Source organism: Merops nubicus, unplaced genomic scaffold (assembly GCF_000691845.1).
Source record: "Merops nubicus isolate BGI_N331 unplaced genomic scaffold, ASM69184v1 scaffold19212, whole genome shotgun sequence".
NCBI classification, from domain to species: domain Eukaryota; kingdom Metazoa; phylum Chordata; class Aves; order Coraciiformes; family Meropidae; genus Merops; species Merops nubicus.
Genome location: NW_008591800.1, coordinates 5204 through 19698, shown reverse-complemented (window position 1 = coordinate 19698; position 14495 = coordinate 5204). Strand labels below are relative to the sequence as shown.

Genomic DNA, 14495 nt, shown 5'->3' with positions numbered 1-14495 from the left:
TAGAGTGCTGGAATTCTTACTCTTGCTATTATGAGCAGAAATCCAAGGAAGACTATTGGAAAAGTTAGAGGTACAGTTGATGCAAACAGCTGTAGATAACTTTACTTGCAGTCATCCATTACCTGTTGACATGTGAAGCATTTGGTATTTTTCTTGCAGTGGACTACATAATTATTAAGCCAATCCAGGGGTACACGTGTGATATGAAAGCTTCATATGCAAAATACTGGAAACCAAGAACAACTCTTGACGTAGGACACAGGGGAGCAGGGAATTCTACAACAACAGCTAAGTAAGTTCATTTGCAATTTAATCAGTGTGTGTGTTATGTTTTATTGTGGAAGCAGGCAGTTTAAATTAAAAAGCTACAACCCATAATCATTTAAGTCACTTAAATATGAACTGTGGGTGTTCTGTAAAACAAAGGCTTCTAGTTGATATTTCTGTTGTTTCAGTAGAGTTCTCTGCTATAGTGTATCTAACAAGACCTTTTTCTTTGCTGTTATTTCAGACTTGCTAAAGTTCAAGAAAATACTATTGCCTCTATGAGGAACGCTGCTAGTCATGTATGTACACACATTTGCACGCACATATACCCGTGTAGTTAAAACTAGCCTGGCTTTATGCTTAATTTCCATGATTCAATGAATCAAATCACTGGAAATTCCCAGAGAAATAGGAAGTGAGGTAATAGCTAGACTAGACTCACTCTCAAGTTCCTCAAAAACCCCCAAACCTTCCATTTAATGTGTTCTGGTGCTGTTCTAATACAGGGAAAATTTTAATCTCAACCCAGCAGAGATACAGGGTTAGAATAATTTTGAACAAATCAATACAATTTTGGCTCTACTAGAGTCTGTCAGCATATTCATAAGTGGCAAAGGTCTTGCTTGGGACTGTTGAGTACTTAACATTGGTGTCCAAAAATAAGACTTGGGAGCTGAGAGGGTAGAATAAAACAATCCTTTGTTTCAGTGCTTGCTACAATGAAGACTTGGAATCCTAAGATGAGACTTTTCAGTTTGGGATATAGAGGATTCAGGTGCTTAAATCCTGTGATTGAGGTGGTCACTTTTATTCCTTCCAATAATCTTGGTCACTGAAGTATCTATGATAACATGATCTAGATCAAATCTTGTGTGAGACACTGCAACAGAGTAGCTGGAGTCAGAAGCACCTTCTGAAGTTCCTTATCTAGCTCCTGTTTTCACTGTGAAAACAGTGATTACAGCTCCATAACTGTGGTTACAGTACCATAAAGTTACTGCTAAGAGGTCACCTGTTACTTAACTTCTGGGGTTCTTGGACCTTTGCAGATACTTCTTCACTGATGTAGATTCTTACCAAATATCTTCTGAAATTGTTAAAGGGATGGGAGCAGAATCTAGAGTGTTAAGCTTATTGGCTACCTATTCTGGACCACTGTACTCCGTAAGAGTCATAGCTGAAAGCTTTCTCTTCTCTTTGGGAGTCAGAGTAAAATTTGGACACAGCATCTGCAACATGCACTGACTGCAGAGCAAAAGAAAACTGCAGCTACTGCATTATCAGTTTGAACAGTTGTTCCTAATTTCTGGATGGACACTGCAGGTTTATAAAGAGCTGTTAAAAAAGCCACAAGAAGCATGTGTTGATGCAGAAATGTACTATGAAGTCATCAGCAGCATTACCAGAAAAGTACTTTCAACTATTTGCAGATTGAGAAGGCTACAATCCACCACTCTAAAAATATTTGTGTTAAGAAAAGGGCTGAAAAAAGTATGTCCTTTTTTCTTTCTGTACTGATACTTTCCCATATGATTTTTGTTTTAAAAAAAATGTCTATTCCATTGTTGAGTATGATTTAGCTTGTAACGGCCAGTTACATTCAACTTCTGATTGATGTCCAGGGCCTGTGAATACTTGGCAGCTTGTCTGCAGTTCTGTAGCCGTTTTGCATCAGTAGTTAATGTTCTGTTTTTCTGTTTTCTGTAGGGAGCAGCATATGTGGAGTTTGATGTACATCTTTCTAAAGATCATGTGCCTATTGTGTACCACGATCTCACATGTTGCATGGCCATGAAAAAGGTAAAGAAGATATTATCTGTAATTTATCTTCAGATGTGGCCATTCCAGAAACTAAAATGGCAAAATGTTTTAGAAATAGTTCTGGGGAATTGGGATGAAATGGGAATAAATATGGAACATTACTGTGTGTATCAAGTAGAGCAGTTTTTCCATTTGAAGCAGCAACAGCATTTCAGATGCATTATTTGAGACTCTTCAAGCCTGCATTATAATTTTTTTTAATTTATGGTTTGGAAGAAAAATGCAGATTACTACATAACCTAATAGCACCTTTGGCACTCTTTTAGACTGTCAGTAGGAACATCTGGTTGTTTGGGTTTTGAGGGAGAATGTGTGATTCTCAGCATGACTTCTCAGTCCTGGTGATACTTCAATGTATACTTCTCTTAAGCAGCTACATACTCATAAAAGCTTTTTAGCTCAAATCAAAGTCTACCTTGGTTGGTATCCCAGTAGTGGCTAGTTGATGGAAAGCAGCAAAGTGGAAGACACAAGGATCTCCTTCATTTAGGGAGTTTCATTAGCCACAGACTTGGCTACCATTAGTTTTTCCAATTCCTTTAACACTTTTTTTACTTCAACATTTTGCTCTGTCCTATAACTGTGAGGTAAACAATATGCTTCATGTCTTGTTGGAACAGTAAATAAGGCTGAAGAACTGCTTTTGGATTGCTCAATGGAACAGAAGTAAAGGATTTAAGACAGGTTCTAGGAGCAGGAAAATGGCTCTTGAAAATACATGTTCTGTTCCTTTTCTTGCTTCCATCATGAGGTTGCAGTTGTTTGTTAACTAAAAATTATTTTCTGCAGTTTTTTCTCAGCATCAGAAGTACTATAACAGGATTTGCTCTGAACAGTACTGTTACTTGTACATACAGATAAGCATTCCTTAAAAGGTGCTCCAGTCTATCACAATACCTCTTAAATAGCCAAGTTTTATGAAGCATAAAATTTTAATATTTTCATGTAATAAAGTGATATTACACTCCTTAATAACGAGAGACCTGTAGGCATAAGGACTGCTGGCTCAACCTGCTGAGTTACTTTTCCACCTGGTCTGTTGCATGTTCTCTACTGAGGACAGAATACTTGCATTCAGCAGCAGAGCAAAGAGGTTATACTGTTCTCTTCTGGTTTTCTTCTCTCTAATTCTGGCAGAGAAAACAAAGATAGTATGTCAGAGCAGATTGCAAGATGAGTTCTCTCTTCTTGGCACTCTGTGTCATCAAACTCTAACAGCCACTGTGATACTACAATTTGTAAGAAGTTTGAACAGTTGGAAATGGAATGTTGACTAAGAGAAGTGCATATTCAGTATATATTGAATCAGTGTTTTCAATTTGAGTAGAAATTTCTCTGTAGTGAAAGGGGAGGTAAAAAATGGATTCACAGAATTTTTTTTGACATCTGATTTTGGGAGCAGGGTATGAGTCTCAGTTTTACCAGGATGCTTATCTTTTCTTAGTTTCTGACATACTGTCTAGACAGTAATAAACTGAACTGCCCTGGAGTATATTTTTTTAATACATTTCTTTACTTGGAAACTTTTCTCCTAAATGCATTAGCTGATTATATTTCTACAGAATAAATGTGCTAAGCTTTTTCTGAAGAAAGAATATCGAAGCCTCTGACTTGCATGAAAAACCAAATCCTGTTATTTCAAGTTGACACCTGTTTTATGCTCCTGAGTGCCTGTGGTGTCTCCTGAAAACTAATCATCTTACTCATATTAGAATATCACTTGTGTCTTTAGCAGTAAGAGAGAAAAAATTAGTTGCCTTTGATGTTGCCATATTAAAATCATGTAGACTATTTTGTGGTTGTCAGTGACACTTAGCTATGTATTATTTCTCTTCAAAGAAACTGGATACAGAGCCTTTGGAACTGTTTGAGATTGCAGTCAAAGAACTCACGTTTGATCAGCTGCAGTTATTGAAGGTATTGTTACTTTGGCTAGAATAACATGCTATGTGTAGAATTTCAGATGGCAGCTTACATTTTTTTTGAGTAACTATAGATACTTAAGGGAAAGCACAAGTTGCCAATCATGCAAGTAGAACAAGTAGCTAATTCCAAGAATAGTACTTTTGTACCATCATTACAACTTCAATAAATTGAATTGCTAATCTTCTAGAAAGATGGTCTGAAAACTTGTCTAGATATCCTTATCATTATGCTAACAGAGATGACTTTTAAAAAATAAGGAAGGTTCAAAGCAGTGGTAGGTTTTATTGAAAGCCAATGCTTTGAAGCCTTTGAGGAAGACAAACATCTGGCAGAAAGTCTTATCTGACATTCTAATGCTTCCCTGTTAACAAGGGAGATGCAGATTATGTTGGAGGAACATGTGGAGGTGTAGAAGGGTAAATAATTTAATGGTATGGATTGGACAAACTGACGAGAACTAATTGATTTGTTTTATTTAATTGTGGATCACTATCTTCTGAATGGAAGTACTCTGCCTACATGAAAAAGAGGGTCAGGGAATAAGCCTGGGCCACTGAAGTTATTAGTCCTCAGCCAGGGAAGCACTTAGCTGGTCCAAGAACTATGTTTCTTTTTACTTAATTACTTGGTGGCCTCCTTTTTGTGGATAGAGAATTTGGCTGGAATGAGGGAGCTGGCCATACTCCTGGACTGATTCTGTCTGTGTGTGTGACGATGTTATAAAACCCCCTGTCAGCCTTCTGCTGCACTTCATTGGAGAGAGAGTCTAATATCTGACAGAGGATTTAATGTTCAGACCTCACATCTTAATGTTAAATTACGTTATGTATTATGTATGTTCTGACCTTTGAACATGCTTTCTGAATCTTTGATAAGAACATTTCCTTGGAAGCTTTGTTTTAGAGTTTGAAAGAAAATTATGATGTGTATTGGTATTTCTTTTATTCTTTTACAGATTACCAGAACTCTACATCTTTAAACTTAACAATTTATAAGGAAAATTAGTTACATTTTACAGGCAGTAAGATCTCTATGGATGGAGTATTTGTTAATTTTACTCTTCTTTATGCTCTTTAGCTGGCTCACGTGACTGCTTTGAAAGTAAAAGATCACAATGGTATGTACTAGTTTGCAAGAGTCTTGAGATGTATTTGTTACCTTCCAATGGGTTGCAGTCATTTCTTTTGTGGTTTGCTGGTCACATCTGGCTGCTTGTTGAACTTTTCTAAATGCTTACGTAGTTACTTTGGTTTTGTACATGATGTGGAGTTCTTTGCTGGGAAGTAAATACCTGGATGGGAGTTACTCCCTTGGGAAAAGGGGACAGGAGGGTAGAAGATGAATGCATAAGTAAATACATATATTTGAATATTCATAATGATTGCCACTGTTTTCATCTTATGCTTCTCTAACTGTGCCTTTTTGGCAGCTCTTCAGAATTGTTAACAATGCCTTTGGTAGCTGATGTAGGGTGTCTTACCAGTGCTGTAAATTTTTTGCCTTAATTCATCTCCTTTATAGGAACAGCAAAATGACAAAGTATCTCACACATACTACCTGTCTGAGAAAAGATAAAATAAAAAATAAGCCTTGATAGGCATGGCTACTTGTGCTGGATGTGATTCAGTGACTGAAATGGTGAGGGAAGGGAGAGGCTGTTTCTGGTAAATATTCTGGCAAGGCTTTTAATGAGGGTCAAAACTTCTTCCAACTTCTCTGGCAAAACAGAAATTGCACCAGTGTTGTTGGAGCGTGTCACTGTTGAAGGGCAGGCTTAGATAAACAAAAGAGAGACCTGGTTTCATTCTTTACTCTTAAGGGCCTTAAGATTTTGAGGCACTCTTTTCATGCTATTTGTTTTGATTCAGTGTTTTGTGTTTCTTTTCAGCATCTTTTAAAGAAGAAGAAAACTCTGCTTTTGAGACCCAGCCATTTCCTTCTTTGCAGAGAGTAAGCAGCAAATGTAGAGCAATAGAGATGATGGTTGTGGAACACAAAAACATGGGTTTTGCTTTCAGCTTTGCAGACGTAGCAAGGGATACTCATTTTTGGCTTAGGCTTATGGTATCAATGCTGGAACTGAGAACCTAGGCTTTATTACTGGCCACTGGAGCCTTTTCAGCACTTAAAAGTAGTTTGTGTATCTTTCAAGCTTCTTAATTCATGACTCCAAGTTGTGTAGCTCATTTTTACAGCTGGATAACATCTGGGTGTTGCATTTTAATGCATTGATGATTTTCTGCTAATTTTTAAAAGGAAAAAAAAAAGGCCTTTGGCAGTTCATCATGTACTCTTGACCATCTGTCAGAGCCCGAGAAATGTTGAGTGGATTTCTGGTATGTTTCCGTTTATGACTATTTGCCAACTTTGGGCTTTGTGTTTGCTTATTTTTCACAGAAACAACTGACAGTTGCCAACCAAATACATTTACAGATACCATTTACAGGTTTTTTTTTCTAGAACTACAAATTTTTTATCCCCTTACTATTTTTCCTGATATCTGAAATGCTCATTAACATGCCTTTTAGGGAGTTGTTTTATACAAAAATACTGCTTTTTATTTGGGTTATGGAGATGATTAGTATGCAGTTATTTATAGGCTTATGCCAGAGCATGGATGAAATATACATCAGTTACAGGTCATGTGCCCCACTGTATTTTCTTGCTGTCTAATCAGATTACTGTGTAACTAGACGAAATAACGAACTTTGTGTAATAGACTAAACTACTGATACTCTGTTCCTCTACATCTTGATTCTTCAAATTTAATTTTCTTCCTATAAGAAAGGGTATGATAGTCCCTTCTATCCCTGTCACCTTTATAGGATTAAAGAATCATCCACCAATGTTTCCTTAACTTCATTAGCTGTTGGCTTCACCCTTTGATTTGAAGTCACCTTACAGTTAATTCTTTACATGAATCCCATATACTGTTGATCTCATCATTATAATGGCAAGCTCATGGATTTCATATTTGGGATTATGTTTAAGATACTTTTGCATTCAAAAACACTTTCTGGGAAGTAATAAACCCATTTCTTCTTTAAGAGTAGAAATGGGGCTGTTCTCACGTGTTAAGGTGAATTGTCTTGGATTTGCACCTTGTCAAAAGTTCTGTCCTTAAGTTTTTATCCATTTATATGTATCTGCTGACTTGAAACTGAAGTCAAAAAGTGTGTATGTGTCTTGTATTTGATGTTAAAAACGGAGGGGTTTTTATTCTGCTGTTAGGCTGCCTTGGCATTAAATTTCAATGTATTCTCCCAGTAGTCACCCTCATAATGCTTAGCTGCCCTCCATTTGCCCTGGGGTCTCTTCACAGTGACATTTTTTTCAGGTCCTGGAGTCTGTTTCGGAAGATGTTGGGTTCAACATAGAAATCAAATGGATCTGCCAACAAAGAGTAAGTGAATGTACATGTGATTTACTTTGACACGTTGCCATGCTCATGGCTAAGGCTTGTAATTCGTCATTTCTGATCTGTTTTAGCAGAGGACTTAGCAGTGTTGGCTTAATGGTTGGACTTGATGATCTTAAAGGTCTCTTCCAACCTAAAGGATTCTATGATTCTAAGTCATGGCAATTTATGAGCTACAAAGGCATGATCTGGGATTTTTTGAAATATGGTTCTTTTGTTCTTTTATAATCCACTCACTATCTTTAAAACTGAGAGTATAACAGCACCACTCTAGCAAATGAACAAGCTTACTCTTAAAACAATAGGAAGTATTTATTTATAGGATTGATGTCATAATGCAGCTCAGGTCGCTTTCAGTAGAAGACCCTCTTTAAAGTCAGTGGATCACAACAGGTTAGGAGTGCTATACATGAGAAAAGTGACAAGAAAGTCAGACTCCTGGCCTGGTGTAGAAGCAGCTGCAATGTGGTACAGTTATACAAGCAACAGCTTTCTTCTAGTCAGCAGTGCTGCAGACTCAGCTGGATTGCTTAGTGCTCAGTCTAGAAGGAAACTGTCCAGGCTAGGACTGGAAGCCTGGAGTTGGGGAAGGGAACTAAGTGGAGTGTTAGGTGGAAGTCCTTACGCATGGAGACATGCTAATACTCTCAGAGACAGGTCAACTGCAGAAAGACCTGCTATCCTCAAAGACAAAGGAGAGCTCACTTATTTCTGCAGACCTTCTTGTTGCCTTTTTATATTTAGAAATAGTAATACAAAAGATCTGTAATAGTTTATAGTGCTCTTTCATGGAATTGTTTTGTGTTTACAAAATTAGAAGAAGCTTCCTAGAAACCATCCCCTTGGGTGGGAAGACAGTGGATCTTTCAGAGGATCTTGTTGCTGTTAGAATTCAGCTGCACCTCTTAGACTGACAGTCTGGTAGAGCTCTAACTAGCATTCAGTAGACCGAGTGACTTCTGTATTCAGACTCAAACTGAATTCTCATTTTAACTCGGGTAGAATGAAAGACTGTTGCTGGTTAAAATAATTTCAGTAAGCATTAATTGAAATGGCTGAAAATTTCCTTTCTTTTTCTAGGATGGACAGTGGGATGGCAACTTGTCAACCTATTTTGATATGAACCTCTTTCTAGATATTATTCTCAAAACTGTTTTGATGAATGCTGGGAGAAGAAGAATTGTATTTTCTTCTTTTAATGCAGATATTTGTACAATGTAAGTTAAGAGGAGATAAATAATGTATTTTCATCCTCTCCTTTTCTTTTTTTGTTAAATTTGGTAAATTTTACTTTGGACATAAGAATACCCAACAGAAAACGAATAACAAATATTTTGATTAGACCTAAACCTTGGGTGCAAAAATGGTTGAGAATTGAACCAAGACCACTTTGCCATTTGAACTGTGACAAAAATAAAATATGAGAACAAAGTCAAAGTAGGTATTTTTGTCAAGAGCCTTCCTGAATGCTTCCGTTCTTTTAGACACAACAAAAAAGCTCAGGATTTTTTCTGGTATTGTAGAGTCTTTTTCAGACATACGTGAGGGGTACACAAGCCTAACTTACAAACAAAATCATCTTGTTAACATTTTTTTCACTATGTCTGCCTTTTAAAAAGGACAGAAAATGAAACAGCTTTGGATTACCTGTTTGGTTTGTTTTTTTGGGGGGGATTGTGGAGTTTAGTCAGATCTTTTGAGGTTGTTTTGGTGGTGTTTTTTTGTGTGTGTGTTTTTTTTTTTTTTTTTTTTTTGTGGTTATGTGATTTGCTTTTCTTTTGGGAATGTCACATTGAAAGTATTGGGGTGCAGAGAAAGCATAGGAGTTGGAACTGGGGAACAGACAGCTGGGATACATAGGAACTAAGAATATGCTGTAATACTTTGTAACAAGAAGTGATTTAGCACTGCCAGTGAAAAGCTTCATGGAAATCTCATTTGATGGGCAGAACAAACCCAAATCAGTGTACTGATAAAAGGGTTAAGAAGCAAGTGTGAAGCGTGTGTAACATGCTGATCCCAAAACTTTGCTTTCACATGTTGTAATTTCATATCACTGTATTAGTATTCAACTTGAAAAATACGTTAAGTAAGGTTAGGTGTTTGTATGTTAACCATGTTTAGAAATTCTTATAATGAATCTTCATTTTAACAAAAAAAAAATTACAGAATTGAACAATCTTGGAGGATTTTATCTAAAGATCTGAGGTTGTGTATTTGAGTTCACCCTGAATCTAGCATCCCTTAAACTGTATGTTAATCTCTAATAGTGGCAAAAGGAATAGCTGGAGCACTTTGTCACATGGTTTGATACTAAACTGTAATACCACCTAGGAGCTAGAAGAACGTGGAGTAAAAACCACTATTCTGAATATTCTCCCTTGCTTTTTAACACATTTCTTACTAGCAAACTCTTTTTTTCCTAACAGGGTTCGGCATAAGCAAAACAAGTATCCTGTGTTATTTCTCACCCAAGGAGAGTCTAAGCTCTACCCAGAACTTATGGATCTTAGATCTCGTACGACTCCAATTGCCATTACTTTTGCACAGTTTGAAAACTTACTGGTAAGCTTTCAAGTTCTGGTGTTACTCTGCAATAAAATGAAACAAAATTATTATTACTTGTATCGGTTTTGACACTAATGCTTAAATTTACAACTAACCTCATAAAAGAAACACTGACATTTGGTGACTGCCAAAATGTATTTTGTTTCAAATGTCTGTTTATTACAATGTTTAAAAAATCATGCTATTAGTAAACTTTTCAATTGTAAGAAATTATTATTTTTTTTTTTTTTTTTACTATTGTGGATGAAATTGTAAGTAGCTGCAAATGTCAAAAGATTAAAAAATATGATGTGAGTGTGTTTCAGAAACACAGGTTTTAACTGAAGTCATCTGTATTTCAGGGAATCAATGTGCACTCTGAAGACCTGCTGAGGAATCCATTGTTCATTAAAAGGGCCAAATCGAAAGGGCTGGTTATTTTTTCATGGGGTGATGATGCAAATGACCCAGATAACAGGAAGAAGTTAAGAGAATATGGTGTTCATGGGCTAATATATGACAGGTACTTAATTTTGTTTTAAAAATAATAATAAAGCTGAGAAGCTATTGTACCATGTTGCTTATGAAAGTAAAGAACTAGTGCATAGCATACACATTTAACATGCTATTAACATTCCTGATGCTAAGTTTTAAACTTTGTACATGATGTGATGAGGACAGTGTTATTAACTAGCAAAAATCTTCAGCTTTCTACATTTTGTTATGGAAATACGTAACACAACTTGAATGAATTATTTTAACTTAATTCTTTGCCAACATTCTGTTTGCTTCAAAGCTATTGCTTCACAGATTTTCCTATTACAATGAGTTTGGAGTGACTCCAGAGCAAACTGCCTAATTAGTCACTTCAGAAAGCAATTGTTACTGCCATACAATTCAAATGGACATCACAATACTGTTGTAAATCTTTGAACAGAAGTGCTACTTAAGTTTGTTACAAAACCCCCAAATTTTATCTCTTCTATCATAAAAGATGAGAAATCTATTACTACAGGATGGTGATTAACTTGTGATGCTCTGTTAAATTAGAATTTCTGGTAGATTTCAAAGAATGTGTAATTGGGAAAGCATTAAGCATACCTGAAGTGTCAGATTCTACACAGAAGACTTTCAAACCTTATTGCTTTGCATATTGCTTTACCTTAAAAAAGAAAACTAAAAAAAGAACCCAGAAATAAACCCACCAAAACAAACAAAAAAAACCCAACAACAAACAAAACCAGCCAAACAACAACAAACAAACAAACAAACAAAAACAGAAGTAAAAGGTGGGGGTTTTGGAATCGAGTAATTTTCAAGGGCTCTGTTTTATAAAGTGACAACTGAGAGTCAAGTTAACATATCTAGAGGTAAGAAGTCAAGTAGGTTTACTCTTAGAGTTCAAAGCTCCAAGTATTTAAAAAAACAAAAACAACAAAAAACAAACTCCTATCAATCTTCATGACTATTGAGAGACCTTCCAGAGTGGTGGATCTAGTGCTTCTCTGGTTTGCTGGAGATCTCCCTTCTTGTACCATATAAAATATCTCCTATTCATTTGTAGTAAAAAGGAATAACAAGAGTTTTACACTGGGGATCAGCTTCATTGAAAGTTAAGTCCTCTTTCCTGCTACAGCAGTACTACCTGTTGTACCTCTCCTGCAGTTCAAGGTTGAGGCCCCTTTAGTAGATGAAAAATACCTCTAGGCTAGTATGCAGACTAATGTGACTGACTCTTTAGTGTTCAGTCAGAGGGTTGTTCTTATGGTGTGCATAACTCAAAAGTGATAAATTGCTGGTCTGTAAACAAGTGGGGTGTTTTAATCAAATCCTTCTGTATAAAGTAAATGTTTGTTCATCTGATATCTACTAATCCAGTGTTCTGGAGTTCTTCATCACTCTGCATGTAATAGATATACACTACTATGGTAAAATAGTAAATCTGGTGACAGCCTTATTTCTGACTCCATGTTGCTTTTACTACTTTAGACACTCAGTTGCTCAACAGTGATTAGATAATGCTGCATTTAAGTCAAGGCTGCAGGTCTGCTACCTGTCATCTGATGTTCCTTTTTGTACTGTTAAGTGTGCTTTAAGTTGCACTATGATTTTTTTTTTTTTTAGCTGCACCTTTTGATGACCAGTTGTCGTCAAATGACAACCTTGTTTTTGATGACCAGTCAGTAATCTGTTTCTTAGTGTGTAAATCCAGTTAATGCTGTGGTTGCATCTTCAAACTCCAGAATATTTCAAGGGCTGAATCAAGATGTGCTTCTTCCATGGCTTCTGCAGAATTTTTGTCCTCTGGACTTAAGGCCGAGTCCAGATAGGTATCAAAAGTTGCTGTGCCTGGTGTTTTGTGTTGCTGTGTGCTACACCTTTATTTAAACCATTTTAATAAGCATTATTTGTCTGAATAAGTTAGGAAGTAAATACAGGAATTTTAGTGAATTTCAGCTTGCTTGTATATGGGCCTGAGTTATTGTTGCTGCCTATAGTAATTATTTCAAAGATATGAACTGTCTTGCATAGAGGCAATTGCTATAAGCTATTTTTTCCAAACTTTAATCATCCATGTAGAATTGGGCAAAACATTGTACCCACTTGTGAAGATGGCAGAAAAACTGTGTCCTGAATACCAAAAGTTGTTGGTATCAAGTGTCGGGGGAAAAAAATTGCAGGTAGGGGGTTTGACTTTGTTTTGCATGGAGAAAAACTGCAAGGCTGAATCTGGGAGGCTTACAAATGCCAACGCTATGGAAAGAATGATCTCACTGGAGCAGGGGAGAGAAACTTCCCCCAGTCCTGTCCTTTCTCCACTTGGGCTTAGACACACATACCTGGGATTACTAGACATACCCAAAGTCATTAAACCCAATGGATGGTCTAGTGTAGCTGCTGGAGCAATATTCTTTTTTTTTTCCTATGTTCCACTAGCATTCATCTCGGCATCTAAAATATCCAAACTACTGGTGTTTTTAAAGGGCAACCTATGGAAAAGGTGCCACCTCTGCCTCCAGGCTTCTCTTTGGGCCCTAATTGAGAGAAGTCCTTCAAATGCATGACTGGGTATCTTCTGCTCACACAGAAAGTTAAATCTCATGCTTAAAACACTAGTTTGCTGTTTACATTTTATTTAGAGAAGAAACTTTAACCTATTGCAGTGAAGTTCTCTATTGGCAAAAATTCGGAATTTTAAAGCAGGATTTGTGGGGTGATATATCTGGTATTTTTCTCCTGGATAAGGTTTGTAAACAGTCCAGGAAATATTTCTGTATTTGTATGTACTTAGAACAATGCAGTCTTATGTTTTTACACCAGTTGGATATATAATAAACACCAACGTGGAGAGAGGGTGGGTGCTAATTTATACTTGCATAATCTTTTTTTTTTTTTTAAGTCACTTTACATGATATGAGTTCTGTTTGTTCAATAATACAGCTGCATGAAAAAATTAAATCGTTAATCCTCAAACATTTATGCTGAAAGCTTTTCCATGAGAATCTTCAGTGTGTTTGTCTCCTCTCTAAACACTGCAGTTCCTCATGGCTGCATGTTGCACTTGCAGACTCCAGACAAAAGCTCTGTGCTGTATTATTATCAGTAACTTTCAAAACTAACACAAATTTAGCTGGCAATAAATGCAAAAGTGTTCTAAGCACTTCTCCAAACTGAAAGACTGTCCCAGTCTGTGCCATTCTGACTGAAAATGAATGTTATTTAAATAACAGCCTGGGGCCATGTAGGGAGTTATGTAGCACTAGTTGATTTATAATTTAAATCCACTCAGTGATTGAATTAAGATGGTATGCAGTGGCAGTCCAAGTCCTCCTTATTTTGTGAATTGCAAAGTAAATTCAATCCTGAAATGTAAAGAAAACTGAGAAGTTTTAATCAAAAGCTTCAGGAAAAATTTATAGCATGAAAACAGTATTTCAGTGCTGCTGACTTCATTTTTGGACCAAGCAATAGCAAAGAAAACCAGCTGTGACTGAGACTTGCTGGATATATGTGTTTTAAGAGGCTGCAAATGTGCCTGACAGGAGGCAATAGTGTCATAAACCCACTGCATAACCCTGCAACATCCTGTGAAACTTTTTGTAGACAGTGCTCTTTTAAAAAAGTAATAATCAAAGGACTTCTGCAGGGCTTGCTTGTTAATAGGCAGTCAAATAAGAATTCAGTGTGTAGTTACTTATAAAAAATGGGCCTGTTGAAGAATGAAGTATTGGGATATTAGGTTTTACTCCTTACTGTGATGGTGATGTTGGAAATAATTGATAAGAGTAGTTCTGGAGATAATGGTTTTTGCCAACTTTCGATGTACTTTTGTGGAGCCATATGAAAAGTGGGACGAGAAATTCTGAGGTACAAGGGTAGCTGTTGCTTCAAATTGTCATCTCTGCTTTTGGTTTGGAAGAAATAGTTATTTACATGTTGGAACAAACTGGTTCTAGTGGGCAGTCTGAAAGGAGCTTGGAGTGTTGGACTCATCCAAAATCTCCATTGAAAATAA

General features: G+C 36.6%; 1 protein-coding gene across 1 annotated transcript in view; it reads left to right on the top strand.

Annotated features, from left to right (window-relative positions):
- Positions 1–14495, top strand: part of GPCPD1 (glycerophosphocholine phosphodiesterase GDE1 homolog (S. cerevisiae)) — a 34163-nt gene that overhangs the window by 17598 nt on the left and 2070 nt on the right. Inside the window, 11 exon segments of the mRNA XM_008950397.1 lie at positions 1–70; positions 160–292; positions 512–566; positions 1975–2067; positions 3928–4005; positions 5092–5131; positions 5903–5964; positions 7352–7417; positions 8513–8649; positions 9862–9997; positions 10342–10502. The exon segment at positions 1–70 is cut by the window's left edge and continues 114 nt beyond it. Of these exon segments, the coding sequence (XP_008948645.1) occupies positions 1–70; positions 160–292; positions 512–566; positions 1975–2067; positions 3928–4005; positions 5092–5131; positions 5903–5964; positions 7352–7417; positions 8513–8649; positions 9862–9997; positions 10342–10502 (1031 nt within the window).